This window comes from Leptosomus discolor, chromosome 17 (genome assembly GCF_034619465.1).
Source record: "Leptosomus discolor isolate bLepDis1 chromosome 17, bLepDis1.hap2, whole genome shotgun sequence".
Lineage (NCBI taxonomy): Eukaryota > Metazoa > Chordata > Aves > Leptosomiformes > Leptosomidae > Leptosomus > Leptosomus discolor.
Genome location: NC_141407.1, coordinates 9,768,083 through 9,791,401, shown reverse-complemented (window position 1 = coordinate 9,791,401; position 23,319 = coordinate 9,768,083). Strand labels below are relative to the sequence as shown.

Here is a 23,319-nt window from a genome sequence, read left to right as displayed (position 1 = left end):
AGGAAAGGTCCCAAGAGATGAATTCCATGCAATTTAGAGCAGGACCCTGGTTAAATTTCTACAACTCCTTAATACTGGCATATATATTCAAAATGTTCATGCACTGTTATACATACAGATTAGGTAACAGACAGAGTTTGGCTGCACACTAACCTTGGGTGTTTGTACCTAAGCAGGAAGTTACCTCGCAACCCAGCATTCTCAGACTCAACCCTCCCGTGTAAGTTAGTAGCTCAAAGCCATTATCCAAGCTGCAAAATACTAACGTACCACATGAGACCCAGAATGTATTTCCACTGAATGAAAGCGTTACACCTGACGTACTACCAGTTCACTTTCTGTATCTGTGGACATCATTTCTCTTCTCATCCAAGTGCCTTTATTCCTTTGATTATTCACAATACATTCAAGTAAACAAAAGGCACAGAAGTGCAAACTAGCATAACAAATGAAAGTCGCCCTCCACTGATGATTTCATACAGGAAGGAAAGTCTTTTGATAAAGGGGAAAAAAAAAAAAAAAGACATTTTAAAGTAAACAACCTTCCCTAAATAAAGGAAGTGTAGAGCAGCACTGACAGAAAACGTGTATTTAAAGTCTACATGTTGCAGAATTAACATTTCTTTTCCTCATTTCACACTAAGTCGATGTAGTTACTTCATTTTTAATCATTATTAGCAAAGTAAATAAAACACTTCAGAATTCCTGCTCATATTGGAAAAGATTCCAGGGCCTCTCCATAAGCACTCTGAAGAACCCACAAATAAATCCGATGAAGCAGAACTCTAACCTGTAGTTGCAGAGTACCATTGTCTGTTATGCTAACCCTCCATAGATCAAAGCGGGAATGAACACTTTTATTGACACCTATGAGACTTGAACTCCAACGGTATTGAAGGCTTGAAAATACTACTGCTCATGAGATATGAATTTAAAATTTGCATTTAGTAAAGTTTGACAGCAGTAATTTCTGAAGCAATTTTGTTTACGTCATTACAGAAATCTTAAGTACAGTTTTAGCCTCTGATATCCTATAAAGACTTTTACAGATGCCTTAACATTAAACTTACAGTTAGTCTTTTGTGAATAAAGTTACCAGAGGTAGGTGTTTCCTCAAGATAGACTGAGGGAAAAAAAAAAAAAAAAGAAAGGGGTCAGTCTCCTTTCTTGCTCACTGTATCTCCCCACAGGGTACAACATGCTTCTAAGAACCTAGACTACCGGCTCTGGTAAGCACAGTACCACAGTACAGAACTGGTAGCACCCTACTTCTTTCTTAGAGGTTGACATACTCTACTGGAACCCTGGTGAGAAGCTCCATCTATCTTTCTCCCCAGTTCTCTTAGTCCCCATCTCATTTTCCTACCACAACTTACACTCCCAGAGAAGGGTCAGGTTGGAAACTGAGTGCCAAAGTGGTAAAGCAGGAGATACTAAAAGGGGAAAAAGGCTAGAAGCCTCTCCCTGCAGTTCTCCTAGTAAGTTTGCAGCTGACTACATGCATACTTATGCGCTTGCAGTATCAAGACTTGTCATCAGTATTTTGTTTTACATGTAGCGATTTTGTAATATTCAGAACACCCAGTCAGTGGTACACAGAAAGATCAGCATTTACCATTTAGTTCATTATTATGAATGTGATATTATAATTATATTATTATGAATAATATCACATGGCTCAAGCAAGTTCTACTGAAGACTCATTCTGATTTAAAACTTTTTTTTAATTCAAGGATTTAACTTAAGCTGTTAACTTGTTCAGGTTTGAAGGTCACTTTTTACATAATTCAGGTTCCCTACAACAAACTTTTGCTAGTAGAAACCTTTACTGCTTCTACTAGGACTGCAATTTTGACAGAGATTATGTTATTTTTATTTCCATAGCACTAAGTTTACATTTGATTTCTTTGAGATTTACTGGGATGAGCAACTAAATCCAATGATATCCTTAATATTGCAAAGTAAAACGAGAACAGGTCTTTGATGCATAAGCATTAAGACTTTCACATTTGAATTTCAAAATCATAGTCATTAAAAGTAAGCTTACCTGGCCATTAAAACCAGTAAAGGTGCATGACTAATGAGCCTGTGGTTGCACATTCACTTACAAATGAACAGTCAACTTCAGAAGCCCCCACCTTCAAATCCTAACTGTTGTCAAGTTGCTGACCGCTGTCCCATATCCCTATTGCTCAATGTGTCAGTCAGGGAACTGGACCGACCATGAACATCTCTTCCCACCCCACCTCCTGCTTATTTTTCAGCTTCCTTATACACAGAGCCACACAAATAGCTCTACCAGCTAAACAGCAGTCCAGAACAGGAATGAGGTGGCTAAAGCAGCTCCATCGTACATAAGCAGCGCTTCAGAGGAACATGAAACCACAGCACATTACATAGTCAACCTCACACAATAATAGAAGTTCACTTCCATAGAACTGGTAGTATTCTGTATTAAAAAAAAAAAAATAATCAAGTACCTTTAAAAGAAAGCTCACAGCCATTTCTTAGCTATCCTTCATTTTCAATTTGAATTTTCCTCATCCAATTTCAGTCATTTTTCAGTTATCTTCCATCTTTGTGAAGTATTTACATCGAAGTACAGAATTAGCTGAAGTTAGTCAACTTACCTAATTTTGAACTTCTCGTATTTACTTTTTTCCCTCCTTTTAATCTAACTGCAGTGCTCGGTAGATGGAGAGGTATAAAATGTATTACATATTAAGCCAAATTAAAACATGTATGGCATCCTTAATACAAAGTACAATGTCATTTCATAGTGTTATTATAGTTCCATCTTCTTCTAATGACTTATGATCTGGATCCTGTACCTCGTATTCCATGCTAATGCTTCCCGCTGAATGACTCAAGTCCATCTCACTGGAAGGAAGGAATCCATTTTGTGTTGGCTCATGAAGGGGTTCAGTTTGTGTCAACGATTCTAGGCTTTCGCTGGTAGGTGCAGCTTTTGGAATCTGTTGTGGCTCACCACTATCTTCAATAATAATGTCCTCTTCATCGCTCTCCTCTTCTCCTTGCAAGAAGTTTGCTATAATATTTGGTGTGCTACTTGGAAGGCTGGATTCAGTAGACTGACCAGAGCTGCCAGAAGTCCGACTGTTCCTCACAACATTATTTCTCTGGTTTGCTGGTCTTACCGTAATGATCAGGTTACGGCTGTTTGCAATCATCATGTCTGTAACCTGATCAAGGCTTTTTCCTGAAACCTCTATTCCATTCACCTCCAGTACTTCATCATTGACAGCCAGTAAGCCTGTGCTTTGAGCCAGACCTCCAGGGACAAGCCTAGATATGAAAATCCCCGGAACCTTCTCCAATCCATGTGGCGTTACTCTGACACTAGAGCCATCTCGTATATAGAAACCGAGGGGTTTGTCAGTTCCGTATTTGTAGAGTCGTACCCTACGATGGGTTTCTGGAAGAATATCTACATCTATAATAGAAGACACTGGTCTGAAGTCTTGTGGCATGCTAATGACAACGTGTGGTTTCTTCTTGTGATTATCCGGACGTAACACATTGGATAAGACGTTCTTCTTCCTTGTCATAGTATCCGTACCAAAGGCACTGTAGTCTGCGTCTTCTGTAAGACATAGCACATGGAGGATTAGATCACTTTACATGCGGTCCGTATCGCATTGCTATCGTGTTTTAGCTTAGCAGAATGAAGTATCTAATCGAGAAGGTTTCTGGCTTGCAACAGTAGAAACATTTCTCTCTACACATGAAACAGGAGCTTTAATTTTATGAGATTCAAAGTCCGTAACACTTTTGGTTTTCTTCTACCAAAGGAAAGATAGTACACAAAAAGCAGCAATAGAGACAAAGAACTATAGCAGCTTGAGAGAAAGGTTAGAATGGAGAGAGGGAGTACATTCCTAGAAACATTTTGATTTTATTCAGAGTAATTCCACTTCTTAGTCTTCTCTCCTCAGGTTTCAGATCATTGGAAAGGAATGAAAAAGGGAAAGCAGCCAGTGTGCCTATTATTGCCTAGTTCCTGGAAGCTAGCCAAGTGACCTGGATTCAAACTCCAGAAAGCTTATTCCATTCTGCACTCTCTTCCCTGCCCCCATGCAATGTAGGTAAAATGGCTGTGGAGCAGAAACAAAGAGATTTCGCACACAAATCCTTCAAGCAACACTGTTCATACAGGCAATGCTGTAACTGCCACAGTTTGATACAGAAGTATGCAAATGGCTTAGAATTTTGAAAAAGAAAACATACGTAAGTCATACAAATACTTCTAATGGAAGAAAAAACATGTTCTGTGGAAATAACTCTGAGGTCCAAAATGCCTATTTACTAAAGGAAGCTTCCATTTCTCTTTTTAATGTGCTGTAACTCTCCAAAAATGATGAACCAAAACACATTCAGGTGCGAGTTTCCTTGGATTTACACTTGTATTTTTGCAACTTTGTATAATTTTTTTCTGCAGTGGATTTAAAAAAAAACCCACAAACAGAACTGTTTTGCACTAACCCTGGGACTTTGAGAAGTTGGGATTTCTTTGTATTATCACATTAAAATGCCATTGATACAGCCAAGAAAGTAAAAGAATTGCTACACATTTCAATCTGTGAATTGAAATAACTATGGAAATGCTACCCTAGTGTGAAATTTCAGGAGAGCTGTCAATTGCTGATGAAAAAAGTACACAGTGAGAGTTGGTAAGTCAGAAGATTTTTTTTTTTCCTAGGCTAAGATGAAGATGTACAGACATGTACCAGTTATATTTGGACTCTTCAGATCCTTTAAGCAAAATAGATCAGAGAAAGTAGTTCTGAAGCAATAGCCCAACACTATTCCAGCATGTAATACTAACTCCTCCCTTCCCAGACACTGCTGGAAACAAGAGGTTTTCAAGAATAAAATGGTTGGTCAACTAAGGCAGCCTTAGACTCACTATTCTGAAAGATAAAGGACAAGAGGAAGAAAGGCAAATTTAAATCAGCCCACAAGAAACCCAAAGGGATTTATTATAAACTCATACCTTGTGTGTACATAGTAGTAATAAAATAGTTCATCAACATGGTTTTAAAAAGTGTCCTGATGACAGCCTCATTTACAGTTCTTAATTTTTTTGGTTTAAAAAAATATTCACACCTTAAGGGAGGCAAAGCTGTTTGATAAAGACAGAACATCTTTTGCATTAAAGTTTACCAATAAAGTTGTTCAACAGTTTAATAAGTCCACACGGGCATACTATACTCTGGTGTCCCTTTTGTGACAATCTCAGTTACTTTGGGAGGTACATGGATGCCTCTCTAGAATATCATATTCACCTTGCATAGTTAATTTTCACTCCTGCTGTTTCTCAGAGGTGGCCACCTTTCCAGCCAGACTGGTGCTTCTGCAAGAGTTACTAAATGAACAACGGCAGCACTAACACAAATTGTTCCCCATGTGTTACTTCAGCACAAACACCCCATGGTGCTCTCACTGCACGTGAGAAAGCGCGTATTGACAGCACCCTGGGGACTCCTCCTCTCCCATTTCACCCACTGAGACAGCCTCTGCAAAATCTGCTTCCCTACCTCCTTAGGATCAGCAGGTAAAAATGAAGCTAAATCAAAGAGTGAGCCAGCAAGAAGAGCATGAAGTTTAACAAAGACAAGCGCAAAGGCCTGCACCCGGGATGACACAACCAAAGAGACCAGAACAGGCTGAGATCTGCGTGGCTGGGGAGCAGCCAGCTGAAAGGGACCTGGGGCGCTGGTGGACACGCTGAACATGACTCAGCAGTGCATTGCTGCAGCAAAGGCAAAGTGGGTCCTTGGGCTGCATCCGCAGGGGCTTTACTAGCAGAGGCAGAGATGTGATCAACCCACTACTCGGCGCTTGTCAGGCTGTACCCAGAGTACTGTGTCCAGTTCTGGTCCTCACAATTCAAGAAAGATGTAAACAGACTGGAGAAAGTCCAAAGGAAGGTCACAAAGATGATCAAAGGGCTGGAGAATCTGCCCTACGAAGAAAGGCTGAAAAAGTTCTCTCTGGAGAACAAAAGGCTTGGGGAGAACCTCTCCACAGTGTTTCAGTACTTAAAGGGTGGCTGCCAAGGGGACCAAGATATATGGAGAAGAGGGGGCAATGAGTACAAGCTGCACTGGGAGAGGTTTCATGTCAATATAAGGAAGCCTCTTTTTTTTTTTTAAAACAGTGAGAACAATCAATCACTAGAACAAACTCCACAGGGACACAGTGGAGTCCTCATCACTACAGGTTTTCAAGATGCAATTGGACAGGGTGCTAATCTCATCTAGGCTCCCTTTTCCACTAAAGGTTGGAACAGATGATCTTTCAAATCCCCTTCCAATCAGAGCTGTTCTATGTTTCTATGAATTGCAGAAGGAAGAGTAGGAAGGTAGAAGCAAACAGAAGACTCTACACTAGCCATGTTTGAGAACATTAGATGATTTTGAATACAGGAAATAATGTTTATTCATGAGTCTGAAAGGTTCTCTCAGAAAAACATGGAATTACTGTTATCCTTCCTTTCTCCTTAAGAGGTTAAGGAGAAAAAACCTGGAATTTAAGGTTAAATTAAAATAACATCAGATCTCAACATCAAGCAAGAGGGCTTTAGAAATAGCCTAAAATTTGTTCTTCAGATGCCTAAGAGTGTTAAGTCAGTTGTACTGAAGAATGAGTCAATTAAAAAACAATTCAACCTTCCAAAGCTTATAACAGGTGAACTGCATCTGAAGTGTAAAACACCTCCAAAAATGCAAACCTACCATTTTCTCCGCAACATGTATTTTGGGATATCAAACTGACTGAAGCTCAGCCATTAAAAATCCTGTACTCCACTGCTGAAAACATGCTGATTTTTCAGACAGTGTAGCACAATTCTTTTAATGTTTGCTTAAAAATTATGATCAAAGAAAAAAAAGTGCAAGAAGTTTTGCTCTTATCTCTACTGACAACCCATCCAACCAGTTTTAAGTCAGACATCTGGTAGTTACATTGGGAGGATTTTTGCAATTCAATGAGTTGCAATAGCTTCTCTTTTTTATTTGGAACTACAATCGCTTACAAAACAACTTGGAAAAGGCAACTGTAAAATAAGACTCTAGACAGAAGGGCCTTGCTTTAAATATCTTTTACTGTTGAATATAAAATAACACAATGACAGCAAGAAAGTGATGGTATAGGTGGAAATTTTAGACGAACGATAGACAATTGCGACTTGAATGTTAGAATTAAGAATGTTAATGTGTGCAAAAGTTAATTTTTCAGGTCATGGATTTCCCCCTCCCCCACCAGCAGCTGGTATGCATCAAAAGCTATGTGTAAACTTTTTTGTGCAGTGCATGTCTAAGTAGTGTAGATCTCTGATACATTAGAACTCTGGTTTTTACAGCTGCAAAGAATGGTAAATGCAACAACACTAGAGAACAGTATTCCAAGGACCAGGGAGACATTTCACAGACAAGAAGTGTCATTTTGCCTCATTTCAAAAGCTTCACTTCTTGGTTTGTAGTGGTGACACGTATTTCTAGACATTTAACACCACATTGCTCCAGAAGAGCGCTGTTCTTTGGGAAGTTCTCCAGAGAGCCAATAAGTAAGTTGGAAGCATTTTGACTGATTAGTTCCATATTGTTCAGACCTTAAGCCATATTATACCCTTTTTTTTAATTTAAGCTCATCAAAAGAAAACGGGAAAATTGCACACACACAATTTATTTGTGCTAGAGTGCAAGTTGGTGATGAAAACTGTAGGATATGGGTACTAACATATTCATACCAGTGAAGCACTAGCTTTCTACTGCTTTTACTACAAGAGTTGATTTCGAAACAGCACACAGAAAATCAGTGTATCAAAACATTGTCAGTATTGATGTTCTTACAAGTGCACTTCCACACACACTGCAACATTAAAAGGTATTCAGTTTGGGGCTTTTTCTCCTTAAATTCAAAGTGCACACATTCAGATTCGTGTCAACGAATCAGACAGAGTATCCACTATTTTACACATTCCGTCATGTCAAACATACTGTATTCAACGCTCCCAGCTCGCCCCAGTGGGCTGTAAAGTGTCTTCACCTTCATAGCAGGCACATCCCAGGATCCCCCTCCTGCCACTCAGGCCCTCTGTGTCTACATGGTAAGTTTGGTATGTGCTAGATATACAAACATACACATTTATTACATCCAAGATGTAGATTAACTGTGTCCTGCAAATGACGACCTGTAAGTTTGAGTTCTTGACCCAACAGTTAGCTCTAGAACTAGTCACACCGCTTTTCACACCTTCCTTCCCCAGCAAGAACAAAATCATCACCCAGCCTGCCCTCCCACAACTACCAGCTGATAAAGCTTAAAATTTTTGTCCAAATGAAATTTTTCAGTTAGTAGAGAAACATGAAGATCAGTCACAAAAGGACTGGCTTTGAAAGAAATGTATATATCTGTATGTGAACTAACAGATTCAAAAGTGCTTTTTAAACAAAAAACAAAAGAGAACAGACATGAACTGTAAAAGTCTCTTTCAGAAGACAAATATACAATCAGAAATCTTAACATTGAGCTGGTGCTTTTGGTTTTAGAAACTTAAGTTACACAAGACATTGTTGGAGTAAAAGCATCCCAGAATTGGAAGCTATATGTCAAAACATTTAAGAAACCGCACAGCACCACCAGAAGGTTGTTGTTTTGCATCGTAACTACTCTTGGTAGTCCAAAAATCCAAACAAGCACAAACGTTTAAGACACACAGTTAAAGTTACACAATTTGTGGGGAAAAAGAAGTAGTGGAAGGTTGATGAAAACTCATCTCTCCAAATCTCAGCCAAATAGCATGACTCTGTTTAACCTCTCTTCCACTGCTAAACAAATTTTCTAAAGCAATATTCTCGAGTACAAAGGCATCTTTGTTCTGGCACCTAGCTAATCAGTTTAAAGCTGCAGTGGAAAATATTTTGGCATAAAGCCAAAAGACAAGGTGTTAACTACAGATAGTGTTAAGGAGAATGTCCACATAGTGCAAGAACGATTTTCCCCCAGCAGTTCAAGCTCAAGGTGGCACCAATCTGTATGTACTTGTTACATAAAATTTAAAACAAAAGCCCACAAATGCCAGACCTGGTTTCAGTTTAACACTGTTCAAGACAAATATTTAAAATGTTTTCCTGATCTATTATTTGCAAAACAATGTAGAGTTACACTCAATGAAATTTTCAAAACCCCCAAATGATTAGTAATTTGAATATAGATGCAATTTGTTTTTAAAATAAACTCCAATTAATCTTGTCCCTTATTTAGGCACAAATTTAAGAAAACATTATTTTAGGAAACTAACCTATGTTTTTATGAAAAGGACTCAGAATAGCTAGGATTTTCCATTGAGAGCTGTTTAAAAAGCCAAGTCCTCTTACTTTTCACCAAAATAAGGTTTCTCGGTGAAAAAGTCTTATCCTGAGACACAAATGAATTAACCAAAGAACCTACTTTTTACTATATACAGCCATGTACTTTCAGAACTTGCAGGAGTTGTACATTGTAATTTAATATCCTGCAAGTGAGTTTTAAGGACATTATAATGAAATATATCTTTTGTGACATTATCATCTCTATTATTCTTGTATTTACAATGCAAAGTCCCACACACTGAACTGCCCTTCAGGGCCTCTGCAGACTATGTCCCCCCACCATTTTATCTTCAGTAAGGTTTTTCTCACAGACAGAGTGACTCCCATACATCTGGATTTAATCATGATACATCAGTTTAACCTTTAAATTCCAGATGTCAACAGTACCTGTTAATCTGTTAAACTGCAGAATGAAATTCCAACAAGCAACTGTTTTCTGCAACTGATAGTCACTCGACTTGTGCAATATCAAGCTGCAGTTCAGATTTAGCAGTGGAGCAGTTTAAAATATTTTAATGTAATTTAGTTAAATACAATTAGAAGAGTCTAAGGGGAATAATGTGATTTGATTTCATTTCATTACAGGATCTCTAGGTTTCTTACTACATTAACCAATACACATAAATGCTTAGGACAGACAACTTTATAGCTTTCATAAATTAGGAGTCAAAATCAAACAGAAGAGAAAAGAGGGCTTACTCTGGCCTAACAAAATTTCTGAAGTTAGAGTCACATTAGCACACCTGTCACTTATTAATAACGTCACAAAAGCATCTTGTTGCTCCCATTTCCACCCCTTAAGGTGTTCCTTGGATGCAATGTACTAAGAAGTTAATACTATTTACCCTAGATTTTATTGTAGTCTGCTCATACCTTATGTTAGCTTTCCACAAATTGCATGTAGCTGCTAAATAGGTAAGACAGTATAATAGAATTTCCTGTCTTTCAAGCCAGCAAAACCTTTCTCTTCCCCACAGCAGCTTTTTGACAAAGATCTTAAATTCCCAGCTATTATTGCTGGAAATACAAAAAAAGGCAAAGGTCCATTAGAAAACCCACAGAACTTTTTCAGATGACTTAAGAGAGTGTATGAAAGCCACAAGAAGCCTTGCAGGTGGAAAAGTAACTTATGTCACTTACTATAGATCCAAAACAGTACAGATCAAAGCTCCCCCATCAATTTCAGAGGCACAGCCAATAAGGATCTGTGCCATCAGGTGATTTAACCACACCTAAACAAATTATGCTGCACAAATTCAGCTTTAGTTACAAGCAAATTATCACAAATAAAATACAGAATCAAGTTATTTCCTTATTTTCTGTCAAACAAATCTCTGTTCTATGTGGCAAATGTTAATGGAATCAAAGCCTCAATTTAATAAACAAATGTGATCAAAGGGGTCATAACTAAGTCAGAACAAAGTACAGTGCTGGAAGCGCTGGATTCAGATGTCAGCCTGGTTCTTTATTCCCTAAAACTCTATAGCCAGAAGATTATTCTCAAAGGGCAGGTGATGACAACCAATACTTTCCTATATAGCTTTTCCTGCTAATCAATTCTTGGCATGATAAAACTTAAGTGGGTTAATCTTATTTCAAGTTCTGTGCATTACATCAATTATATTACCAATTCCTCACACTACAGTAGTAATAAATAATCCATCATGCTTTCAATAAAGGTACAATGACAGTATAAATTGTTACAAATGTAACACTAGTAACAGTCAGCATTAAACATGTAACACTAGTAACAATCTAAAAACATATGGTGTTAATATATAAACACAATAATCCCAGTCTGACAAAGTGGCTTATCTGTTCTCGTCATATGGCTACTGTAGGAGATTAAACAGAATCTTAGACCTTTTCTGCCTCTAGGTTCTATTAAAGCAAATCGTTCACTCCTCTGGCAATTCAGGACTGAAAATAGAGGCCTTACCAGACTATACTATCCTCAATGCAAACTAAACAAACACATTTTGCCAGCAACACAGCAGCTGGCAAGCAGCCACACCGCTTTTGAATATTGTTCTTATGTCAGGCTGTTGTGGAGCTTGTTCATTTTTTGGAGTGGGAAAGTTGGTAAAAGCTTCTGATGTCCAAGTGTTTTCTAAGGAAAAGACGACTGTCTGGGAAATGCCCAGGAACACTGCACACCTTTATAAAATAGCTAAGCAAGAAGCAGTCTGCTATTCAAAGATCAGCTGACTGCCTCATTAGGATAGGAATTGCACATGCATGTGTTCGTATAGATGTATACACACAAGGCATGCACGCTCACGCCTCTAGGCAAGTAAACAGAAGACCAGTAAGTGCAGAAATCAGGTTTTCTTGACTTCTCTGGATTAAAACAATTTCAAATGACATCACTAGATTTCTCCCCTCCCCTTCAGTTCCATATACTGAATATGCTTTCCTGGAGAAGAACAAATACAACTTAAAATTTGATTTTTTTTCCTTCATGCACAAAAGCAGACACTAGAAAAAGACAACCAGAACTTTGTGCCTAGAAGACATGCTATTTTTAAGGGCAAGCCAACAAACCGAGCAGCACTTACATTTGAGGTGAAATAAGCTTGTCATTCAGAATATTATTAGGAAAGTGTGATAAGAGTGGCATATTAGAAAGTCTTTAATTTATATTGGCATTTAATACTTCATGTAATAAGACTTTCAAGATTCCTTTCCATCCTGTAATGTTCTCTCTTCTTGCCTGATAAAGATCGGAATTTTACGCAAAAGGCTTCCAACACACAGAGCAGAAAACCCTAGAGGTTTAAAGTTCATTTTCATTTGCTTACATAAAACCAGAAAGAAGCATTTGCTAGAGATTTACTTGACTTTAACTGAAATACAAGCAAAAAAAGCACAGAGTATAAATAGGTTGCTTGAGGAAGGTCTTGCAGGAGAGATGAGCTCTGAATACCTTTCATGATCCATAATCATTACGGAATTCAACATGATGAAATAGGACTGAAGGGGTTTTTTTCCTCCATACGTCACACTGTTTACTGCAACACAGTGTCACTGAATAAACAGATGAGTCACAGACTTCAAGTGCACTTACCTTTTCTTTGAATGAAAATTCTGAGTAGAGGATTGGCTGTGGAAACTGCTTTATGATAATTGTCATCATTATTGATAGGCAGGAGGTCTCCATGAATGTCCGTATATCCCACTAGAACGTCAACATTTGGTATCTTGTGCACATGCTGCAGCAATCCATAGAACTCCTCAAACTTCCCAGGTTTGGATCTCTCCAGAGAAAATCGTCGAAATTCTGCTCCAAACTACAACAAAATATATCTTACATCATTAATATGCAAACCTAACCTCCTCAAGCAATAGGATGATTTGAATGTTAAACCAGAAATGTTAAGGAATTAGAAGTGCACAGAACCTGACAACAAATAGTTTTGAAGTGGCATAAAAAGGTCAGTTTAAACTGCTTTGGCATTTTTTCCCCAAAGTTATAACTATTTTTTAGTCTTGATAAAACATGCACTTTTGAATATGCAAAAGTTTTCATTGTTCCATTTAGGTCAAAGCATTCAGTAACATGGGAGCTTAGCATTAAGGTGACAAACTAGTGCAAGAATAATTGCAGTTTCTTACAGGCTTATGAAACAGCCATGCTCTCGGTACGGGACAGAATTCATACCCAGCACGGATGTTGGTGGCTCAGAAACAAGATTATGATTAACCTCCTATGGTATGTGACTACCTGGAACTTTTTCAAAGACATTTCAGATCACTTTAGAACGGTATGTATGGATAGTTACACAGCTACGGTTAACCTATGCAAGACTGAGTCATTTTCAGATTCCCAGTTGTTTGGAAAGATATGAAAAAGCCACTTTGACCTGAAGACTACAAAGAATGGCTGCTGCTTTTCAGTACAAACTGTGTGCGGTAAAGCTTTAGTGAGCTGATGTCAAATCAATTCTGCTCTTGCCTAAAGAGAGATATAAAGAAAGCAACCAACCAATACTCCTTAGGAGCATTCAGAAGATTTCCCTGCACGATCAGGACTCAAATCTTGATTGCACAGTCTTTTAAAGGGTAGTTGTAACCAGGGCATAAACCAGACAAGATTCAGAAGATATGAAAAAAAACCCCAAACCATTTAATCACTGGCCCTGTACTTTCAGGGGTAAGATTTGCATTTAGTCAATGCGATCATTCAATAAAACCCCCAGCTCCCTAGTCCACTCAAGCTTCAGTCTCCTAAATCACCTGTATAACAAACACTTATTAAAAACCAACGCTAGCAGTGATTCAGTGGTGGTAGGCATAAGACTAAACTGGGTGCAAACAAAAGAGTAAGCATTTGATGTAGACCAGACAAACTGCAATTTTAGCATGCATAACTGGTAAATTTATAGTGTTTTTCCAACACGTGCAGCACTCAAAGCAAACAAAACATTGGGTAAAAATTCCTCGAAAACCTCCACATCAGGCACGCACAACATACCAAAGATGCTAAAAGGAATTAGATAGCAACAGCCAGGTTACTAAAAACAGACCAGCTCACATATGAATTAAAAGGGTAATAAACAAATCATTAAAAAAATAGAAAACAAACAAAAGAGTCAGTTGGTGGCATTTTTTTTTTGTGAATTCTATTGCTGACCTCCAGTGAACATAAAGACTTTAAATAATTTCTTTAGCAGTTGTAGTTTTAAGCAGAACAGGAGGGCACATGGAACAAAATACTCACTGACTGAAAGTTTGAGCCTCAGTATCACATACTTGGGTATACCTTACACACAGTAGATGCGAAGGTGCACATTACCGAGCCTCCAGACCAACCTTTACCTCACATTTGATTACAACCTTTTGGAGAATAAAAGCTTTAGAGTTCTTACATACAAACAAAGGAACAAAAATAATAAGACAAGGACCCCGTTGTTAGCACATTAACACCATGCTAACTCAAACACAACGCAGCAAAACAAGGTACACCTTGCAACACCCCACCTTCCTCCAAAAGTCTCAAATAAAGGACTTATCTGGGAACATTGCTGTTCTAGAAATACTCCCATCACAGTAACATTAACTAACAATACGGCAGATGGGATGATTCATACCTGCTCACAGGAAAAGAAAAGAAAAGCCTGCAGGAGGAACTCCCATCACGTCAGAAGCAGCATGCTTAATCATGACGTCAGTGAAAGACTATCCTGTGTCTCTCAAATCTTTTTTCAGCTATGTGAAGTATGAATGCCACAGGAACTGTCTGTGCATTGCACCACTTTCAATTGTTTGACTTTGAAAGACTACATAGTTTAAACATAATTCAGCAATAAAAGTTTAAAAAGCCAACAAACTCACTGAATTTGGAGTAAATGTTAAAATCCTATTGCAGCAAGCATAGAGGGCCAGATTCTCAAATGTGGTTTTTATTTTTTTCCACATGATCACTAATAATCTGGCTATTATTTCCTAACATGGTTTGCCATATGCTTAACACTATTATAAAGCAGATAAAGACAAAAATAAAACTATGCAACCTCACAGTTTATTTTAGCCCCCTGAAATGTTCTCACTTTATATCAAGTGTTGCACTCTGTTCCATTAAACGGGCTGCACGTACAACTTCCAAAAATTTTAGAGGATGAAAGAGTAACTTAAGATGAAAGACTGGAAGAGACTAACTTAAGAAAAGAAGGCTTCTTGCCACCTCAGCTCTTTACAAATGCATGCTGTTCCACTGGTAACTCCTCTGGGAAAACAGAGTACAAGCCATGTCAGCATACTGGGAAGTTACCAGAGATACTCAAGTAAGACTGACTTATGAGACATCTTTAAGTTCTCTGTAACACAGCCCACTGCTGCTACACTACAAGTCTCCAGTAACAATAAAACATGAACTAGAGTTACCACATCTGTCTCATCAGTATAGTAGATTTCATTTTGCAAAAAAAAAATATTATTCCAAGTCATGGAGTGGGGCAAGAAACCTGAATTTTGTATCTAGAGATCTAGAAGTTATTTTGGGGCTTTCATACCATCAACAGGAACTCCAATTTGGAGTATAAAACTTGATTTTCTGATGAGATAAAGGATTAACTAGAATTAATATATTATGGGTATTCCCCAGGACAAGTTCAGAGCAGTCACCCAAATGAGCAAAATTGATTTTGCTCACATAACTGCAACTGCAGTTGGGCTGTGCTGGCACAGCTGTGTCAGCTGGGGCACAGCTATTGATTTGGAGTATCTAAATAAAGAGCTGTACATTGCTGATAAGCCTTCACAGCCTAGACCACTCCACGGTAATGGTCCCCTCCGGCTCCTACACAAGCCTTTCTTCCTTCTCTTTCGAATTTATTATTTTCATAAAAGGAAGATGACTCCTATGCTATATTAAATCAACGTGCTGTTAAATAATGCATTAGCGACAAGTAGTTCTAGGAATGCCTTGAAACCTGCTTCATAATACGCACTTAAGAGACAGTCCCTATTCATTAGAACTTCTACACTTCTCTGTACAAACACCGAAGAATACATGACACAGGTGATCCCCAGATATTTGAATCAAGGAAACACACACAATGGGGGAACAGCAAGCCTTGAGTTTTGGGCTGGGGCAACAAGTATTTTGTTTATAAACACACTGTACTGATTGTTTTCAACCTTACAAGAGCATAGATGAAAAAAGACTTCACCAACCACAGTAACAGCTATGCTTAACTAGTATTTGAAATTATAGCTACCAGCTATTCCTGTGCTTGCTGGTTTTGTCCACAGGAAAGTTAACACTTCAAAGAAGTCATCATCATTCAAGCTCTAGAAACCAACCACATGTTTTCTAGAAGTTTCAGCACTATATTATCCTTGAAAAAGCCACACAACACCACAAGTCCTGACTGCTTCACCTAGTCTGCTGCTGTAACACTTAATTAGCAAGAAAGGAAGGTACAGACTATACAAAACAGACTGTAGACCAGTTTCAAAACAGCCCACAAGAGACATTTTTCTAGTAATGGAAGAAAACACATTCCCAGGTAGGTGTGCTTCCAATTTGCCTAGACAATGAAAAGGGGGTTTTAACTCAAGCTACACACGTTTATTTAACTAATAATAGGTTGACACTCCACCTAATACTGCACAGCCAACACTTCTACAGTTAACTGCGGAATGGCATGTCAACAAAATATTACAAGTATAAACCAGACAGCAATCTAATTTCTTTCAGAACATCAAAGTTTTGTCAGCAAGACTTCGTCTAACCAGCACATGAAAAATTAACAATAGAAAGAATGGATGCAGATACACCCATAAGAGAATCTACAGAATCGTGCAAAGCTTTGATAAGAAGAAGCTGTTGGTTTAAACCATAACACAGATACACACTCGTAAAACAACTGCCAGTGTAAAATCCTCACATAGCTTCTAAAAGATTGCAAGCTCTACTTTAAGGTAAATTAGCCAGGGTTTACCTCTACCAAGTAACACAAGCTATGCTCTCCCTCACAAAAAAAAAAAAAAAAAAAAAAAAAAAAAGGTACAGGAACAGTCACTAACTTAAAAAATTGTACCTTTTCTAATTCAGACAGAGAACGGGTTTTGAAGTTTCAAAAACTCCAAGTATCTCTTTTGGCCCAGATAGCCCAAACTTTCCCCAAACATCTGCTTCTCTATATGTTTTTTAGTCTATGCAGAAACAAAAGGGCCAACTCCACCAAGCTGTTTTTGTCAAACACTTCACAAATACTTTTCCCCCCTTCCCCTGCAGACAGCGCACTCAGCAAGCGACACCACCACCGAACTCCCACCGCCTCAGCCCTGGAACAGCCGAGCTGCCCGAGGAGACCAGGCTGGAGCAGGGGCGGGCAGGTGGGGAAGGCAGTCCGCCCCCAGCCGCAGCCCGGGGACCGCCGCCACCCTGAGGGACGCTCAGGCGACACCGGGGCCGCGCACAGGCGGACGCCGGCCCCTCGCCCCCGGTGCCACCTCCGGCAGGTGAGTCAGCAGCTCTCCCTGCTCCCGTCCCCTCACCGCCCCCCCCTGCTTCTCACCGTCCTTCTCCACAGCGACACTATGACCAGACGCCCCCGCAGGGCAGGGCCAGGCCAGGCCGGCTCCTACCCGCCCCGGCACCGCCGCCGCCCGCGGCCCTCGGGCGCGGTGGCCAGCACCCACCTTACTCTTCACCTCCATGGTGCCCAGGCCCCGGCTGCCCGCAGCCCCGCGGTGAGGCCGGTTCATGCCGCCGGAGGGTCGGTGTCTCGTCTTCTCTTTTCTTTCCTCGCTCTCCCCCGGGTGCCCCCGAGCGCGCTGCGGGAAGGGGAATGAGGCGGCGGGGGAGGGAGGGAGGGAGGGAGGGGGAGGGAGGGCGAGCGGCGCAGCGCGGCGCGGCCCGAAGCCAACTGCCCCCGGCAACCGCGGCCGCTCCGCCGGCTCCTGCCGCCGCGACGCCTCCGCCCTCAGACACGGGCGAAGGGGCGGGGCCACGGCGGCTCCTGGCACCTGCCGCGCCGCCGAGCCAGCGGCCAGCCGCGGGGGCGGGGCAACGGCGCGCCGCCGCCACACTGCGCCTGCGCCGCGGGGAGGGGCGCCGGCCGGCGGAGGGCGGGGCCGCGCACCTGCCGCTGGCGAGCGTGCGCAGTCGCTGGGTGGCGAGAGGAGCCGCGCACCTGCGCCTGCCTCGGCGGGGCTGCAAGATGGAGGCGGCCGCCCGGCGCGGGTGAGGGGGAGGAGCGGCGGCTGGGCGATAAGGAAGCTGGCTCGCTTGGCGGGTGTTTCTTCTGGGGCGCGGGTGTGGGATGTGCCTCGGCAACCTTTGCCCCGGAGCGGCCGGTCTGGTGCGTACGCACCGGGCTGAGGTGGCTGCGGCGCCGCTCCCCGCCTGCTCCTCAGCCGCCTCACGCGTCGGCCCCTGCGCTGGGGCCGGCCCGGCCTCGGCCTGCGCCCCTCGCCGCGGGGAGCCACTAGCCCGCACCTCCGCGCCCACCCGCGGCGCTGGGGAGGGCGGGTCCGGCAGCCCGCCAGGCCTCGGCGCCTCGCAGGCTCAGTGCTAGGAGCCCCTAGGGCCGGGCCGCCCTGAAGGAGGGTGGCCTCGAGACACTTTGGGACCCTGCGGGTTGAACGCAGCGCGCCGCTGCTAGTTTACCTATTGACAGATTCCAAAACATATGTTTAGATCAGGCTGAAAGTTTGGGCTTTCTTGCTCTCAGGATGCATCCGTATGCCCGTCCTGGATGTAAAGATGTTTGTGGAGTTTGTCTGCATTTTATCCACGAGTGATATTGCAGGATTTGGTAACATGCGAATGATTGTCTTAGGTAACCTCGTTTTTTGGTTTAATTCTGAGATAGACTGGTTATTTTCATATAAAGGTCTGCTTAGCTAGCCGGAGAGGGGTATTGACAAAACTCCTTAGTGGAGAGACCATAAACAGCTTACAATCTGAAGAAAAATCACTTTTCACTTTGTAATTTATGTACAAGAAGAAAGCATGTAGATTAATCTAGTTATGTCAACAAACCTTTGAAATACAGGTCTCTCCCTAATCTGTAAACCTGACAGAACTCAGTGTGAGGTATCCTTGTGTAGATGGCTGTGAAGGGAGTTCAAACAACTCCTGGCAGTTGAGACAAGGTATGAGTGTCTAGTCAGTTCTCAAGTCTTAGTAATTAAAAAAAACCCAAACCATACAGTGCTTAATTACTTTTAAGTCGGTGCCATTTTTTGTACAGTTGATCTTACACATGTCACGCCAAAGGCAAAGAAATTGCAGCTATCACTCAAGCCAGGACAAGTTATAATTAGTACAGAGGATATTGTTAATTGTTAAGTATAGGTTGCTGTGAGACAGTGTCTAGGCTAATTCAAGTCTTCCCATCCTTTATCTAGTATGTTTTGGTTTTACAATGCAAAAGGATACATAGAAAATTCAGTCTGTAAATTTATATAAAATCTGTGATCCTGCTGTAACAGAACATAGATTACAGCTATGTAGGCAAGACTTGGATAAAACCTCTTATTTTGTCACTTTGTAATTACAAAATTGAAGAGAGTTTGTACTCCTTTCCATTTCTGTCTTCTACAGCCTGCTTTGCTTAGTGAGCTGTAGGAAAGCACAGAGAAGGGTGCAAGTGGCAGAAGAGGACGGTGCCTTCTCCAGGTTTTTAAAGCTGTTGGTTTGCCCCTTCTTTTGGAGAGGAGGAGGAAGAACCTTCTGAGGACTTGTGCTTGAAGCCATCGTGCAGCTAATTTTATTGCTATAGATTTATGGAGTATCGTCTAAGATAATTTTTTTCCTGTTGTGCATTCCTAGCGTGGTTGGAGTGCCATGCAGTGGGTGTGGCAGCATGCTTAAGGAGTGAGGGCAAATTCATTTCAAGTCATTGGAACCACCTAATAAAAGGTATTAATCACTGGCTTGCTTTCATCACGAGGAGCTGATGTATGAGGAAGGAATGTGATAAACAATTTGATTTCAGATAAAGGTAGGGAGAGGGGCAAGCTTTTTGTGCCAGTTGTAACACAAGTTTATAGAACTATTTTGGTCACAAGTTCTGTAAAACCTGTGATTCAGACTTGATGAAGCTATTCATGGCACGTTCAGTTTCAGCTTCTGTGAAGTTGAAAGACAGGTTGGGTTTCCTAATCTCTGGACAGTTGGGGAAGTTTTTTGGGAGGCCTTTTTTTCTGTGTTTGTTTTTTGTGTAGAAATTCGATCACTAAGTCCACCATGGAGAACAGTGAGATTCTACCGCGATGCTTCTTTTCCATCTAAAGACTTCCCACTTCTTAAGTGGAGCGGTGTTCCCTGCAGCCCTCCAGGGAGCTGAAAGAATACCTCCGAGAACAAAGCACAGAAAGTGCCTGCTGGTGTATGTTGACTGTTACTGATGACCTACCTGAACTTTTATTGTATAGTTCAGGGCTTATGCTGGTTTTATGTTTAACATAAACTATTCTTTATTTACACTATCAGTGCTAGCTCAGAAAAGTGATTGTTAAGTTCAGTAGATTGCAATCTGATCTTGTACTGGAGTTGATGAGAGGCTGGGTTTTTTTTTGGTAGGAAAAGAAAAATAAAGGGGAAAAGAGAAGCTTTATTTAAAAAAAAATATAAGGTCATACCTCAGATTCTCCTGCTTTCTTTAAAAAAAAATAAATCTATACTTACAGTCCTTCATTTTGATACCTTCTGCTATTTTGATGCATTAATCTTGCATACCAGTTATGTTTCCCGACAAAGATGAGTTTTCAAGAGCATTGTGTACACTTGGATAACTGCATTTTCAGCGTCTTAGGGACACGTGCGACCTCAAATTGCTTTTAGCTTCCCCTTAGTAAGTGAGTGGGACAGACAGGCCATTTGTGTCGTAAACACATCTGATGTTCACCAATGCAAGTAGTATTGTAGAGCACCATTTATAGGTGCTCGTGAAGCCATGGAAATACATTTCATAACATTCTGTTGATACTCCTGATCCTGGAGCAGGATATGTGAGTTTACAAACGTTGCATTGGATGGAAGTAGTTTGAGAAGGGAGGCTTGTTATATTTCATCTCCATGAAATACAATCCCTACCAACAGCACTGTACAAACACAAGAGCAAAGCTTACCAAGTAAACCCCGTTGCATGGCAGTTTAGCTAATTTATTAATAAGAGTAATGTTTAAATTACACTGGTTTAATAAAAATGTAATTTCTTATCCTGAAACTGACGATTGTGGGATTTTGTGGATTTTCATTTTGGGTTGGGGGTTTTTGGTTTGGTTTTCTTTTTTTATTATTATTTTCGGGGGCGGGGGGGACACGACACACCAATAGTTGGTTTAGTAATTAATTTATCTGTTTTTTAACTGTACAGCTATAGAATTACTTCTAGCATCAAAGAAGTGATACAAAAGTTTGTTGCTTTTCTTCTGCAGGAGTCAGCAGTACGATGCAGTCCTGCCAATAGTATAGTGGCTGTGTAGGTGCAAGTATATGATGGTAGTTCAAAGTGCTCTCCAGCTAGGGACTGCTGCTCCTTTTCTGGTTAGATTTTATCAATCCATTTTTTGTACAGGTACCTGAGAAGGTTTGAGAAATCTTTCTGTATTGAAAAAAAAAGCCCAAACCAAAAAGAATACTAAAGTGCAACACTGGGGTTTAAATACCTGCTGCAAAGAAGCTAGGAGCATGAGAGTTCAAAGTAATGTACACTTCAAATCATATTTTTGCTCAGTACATAGGTATTACAGAATACTTCCCTTGTTAACTGAAGAACTAATGCTGCTTCATCTGTTAAAGGCCAGAGGAGCAACCAGAGTTAAGATGGAAGGATTTCTGTGTTCTGATTCTGCCTCTGCTTTCTGCTTTGGCTGTCAGCAAAACAATTAGCCTTTTTTTTCCCCCCACTGCTCCTCCAGGTGCCCTTAGTTATCATGCTGATGCAATATTTACTTACCTGTCGGTGAAAAAATGAATTGATTATTTTTAAAGTTCATATATGAGATCTTTTCCAATAAAATACTTCCAGTTTCCTAGGGTTGTGGGGTTTTCATTCAATTTGTACTTTTGTTTTATTTTGTCTAGCTTTGTGGGAAAAGTTGTCTTTGTATCATGCTGCCTGTCAAGTAGACATTTGTTTCTGGTGTGCTATAAATTGTAAACACATTTAAACTTATTTACACAAAATACTTCTGTAAATTAAATTTGAACATAGGTACCACACCTAGGAGTCTGCCCAAATCTAGAGGAGTTGTGTGGAAAGGAGTGACTAGCAGCAATTTACTCTCAGAATAGGGACAGCAAGGCTGTCACGCATCCTGCCACAGAACCCAGACAGTAACTCGTATGGGAGCGCTGTGAAAGCCAGCTCAGGTTTGGACTCCTGAGATGGGTGTGTGGGAGGCTGAGAAAAGTCTCAGGATGTACCGTTACGGAATTATTTCTTTATTAGGTGAGAGGAAACTGGTGAATTACTTCAGGTTTTCTTAACCTCTGCAGAAATTTTTGCTTTTCATTCTGCATGGGAATTCTGACCCAGCTGGCTGTAATGGCAGACCCTTAACGGAGGGTGTGTTGCAAGGACTTTCTGGAGCGTATGCCGTTTGTCCCAGCAGTGGGTGGTCGGTAGAGTATTTCTGTGATTTTTCTCAGTTAGGGGCTTTGGTTGTGATAAACATCTGAAGGTTTTTGGAGATGCTTTCCTAACAAGTGGAAAGCTCATACTGATACATTAATTTATACTTTCTGAGGTTTCTAACTAAAATAACGAAAAGGTTTTAAAGCTTTTTCTTCCCATTCATCTAGTTATCTATTTCTGTTCAATGATTCTGGATTACTCTGAAATTCTTCTGTATTTAAACACGGTGGTACTAATCACAGCTGACATCTCACCCTTGCACATGTGTGTAGAGTTTAATGATTTAACTCTTTCTGGCTAAAGTGTTCAAAAGAAACCGTGCTGGTACTCGATCTGTGTAGGTCAATAGGTAACACTTCAGTGTTTCTTTCCTCCAAGTAGTTTGTGAACATTACTTACTTGTCTTTCCAGTACTCACTGAGTATTCCTGATCTAAAACTTGGAAAAATTATGACAGATCAAAGGAATAATTGCTCCAAAATTTCTTTTTAAACTTCACTCGGTACAGATTAAAATTGTAGTTTTGTCTTATTCTTGGAGAGTTTCTTAAAAAGCTCTGCCTCATGAACCTTTTGGAATAAAGACTTTGCTTTTAAGCTTGTCTGCAAAGCATGTTGTTGCTGTCTGTGAGCAGAGCAATGCCTGCTGGTTGCGGCTGTAGCATGGAACAGGTAATGCTTTACGTGCCATCAGCTGAATGCCGAGCACCCGTGCCTTTTACTACAGAGGAACATTTCTGTACAGACCGGTGGTTGATAGATCTTGAAATTGTTTGTGACCACACGCAGTATGCTTCTCGAGCAAATTATTAGGCTGTGTCGTTGTTA

At 40.6% G+C, this 23,319-nt stretch overlaps 1 protein-coding gene across 1 annotated transcript; it reads right to left on the bottom strand.

The window, feature by feature from the left end:
- Window positions 1-2,702: 2,702 nt before the first annotated feature.
- PARD6B (par-6 family cell polarity regulator beta) lies at window positions 2,703-17,609 on the bottom strand. The gene is made up of 3 exons (XM_086474796.1): window positions 17,544-17,609; window positions 12,463-12,685; window positions 2,703-3,604 (listed from the first exon to the last, which is right to left on the bottom strand). The coding sequence occupies exons 1-3, from the start codon at window positions 17,607-17,609 to the stop codon at window positions 2,775-2,777; spliced, it is 1,119 nt and encodes a 372-aa protein (XP_086330922.1). The 3' UTR covers window positions 2,703-2,774.
- Between the last annotated feature and the right edge of the window lie 5,710 nt (window positions 17,610-23,319).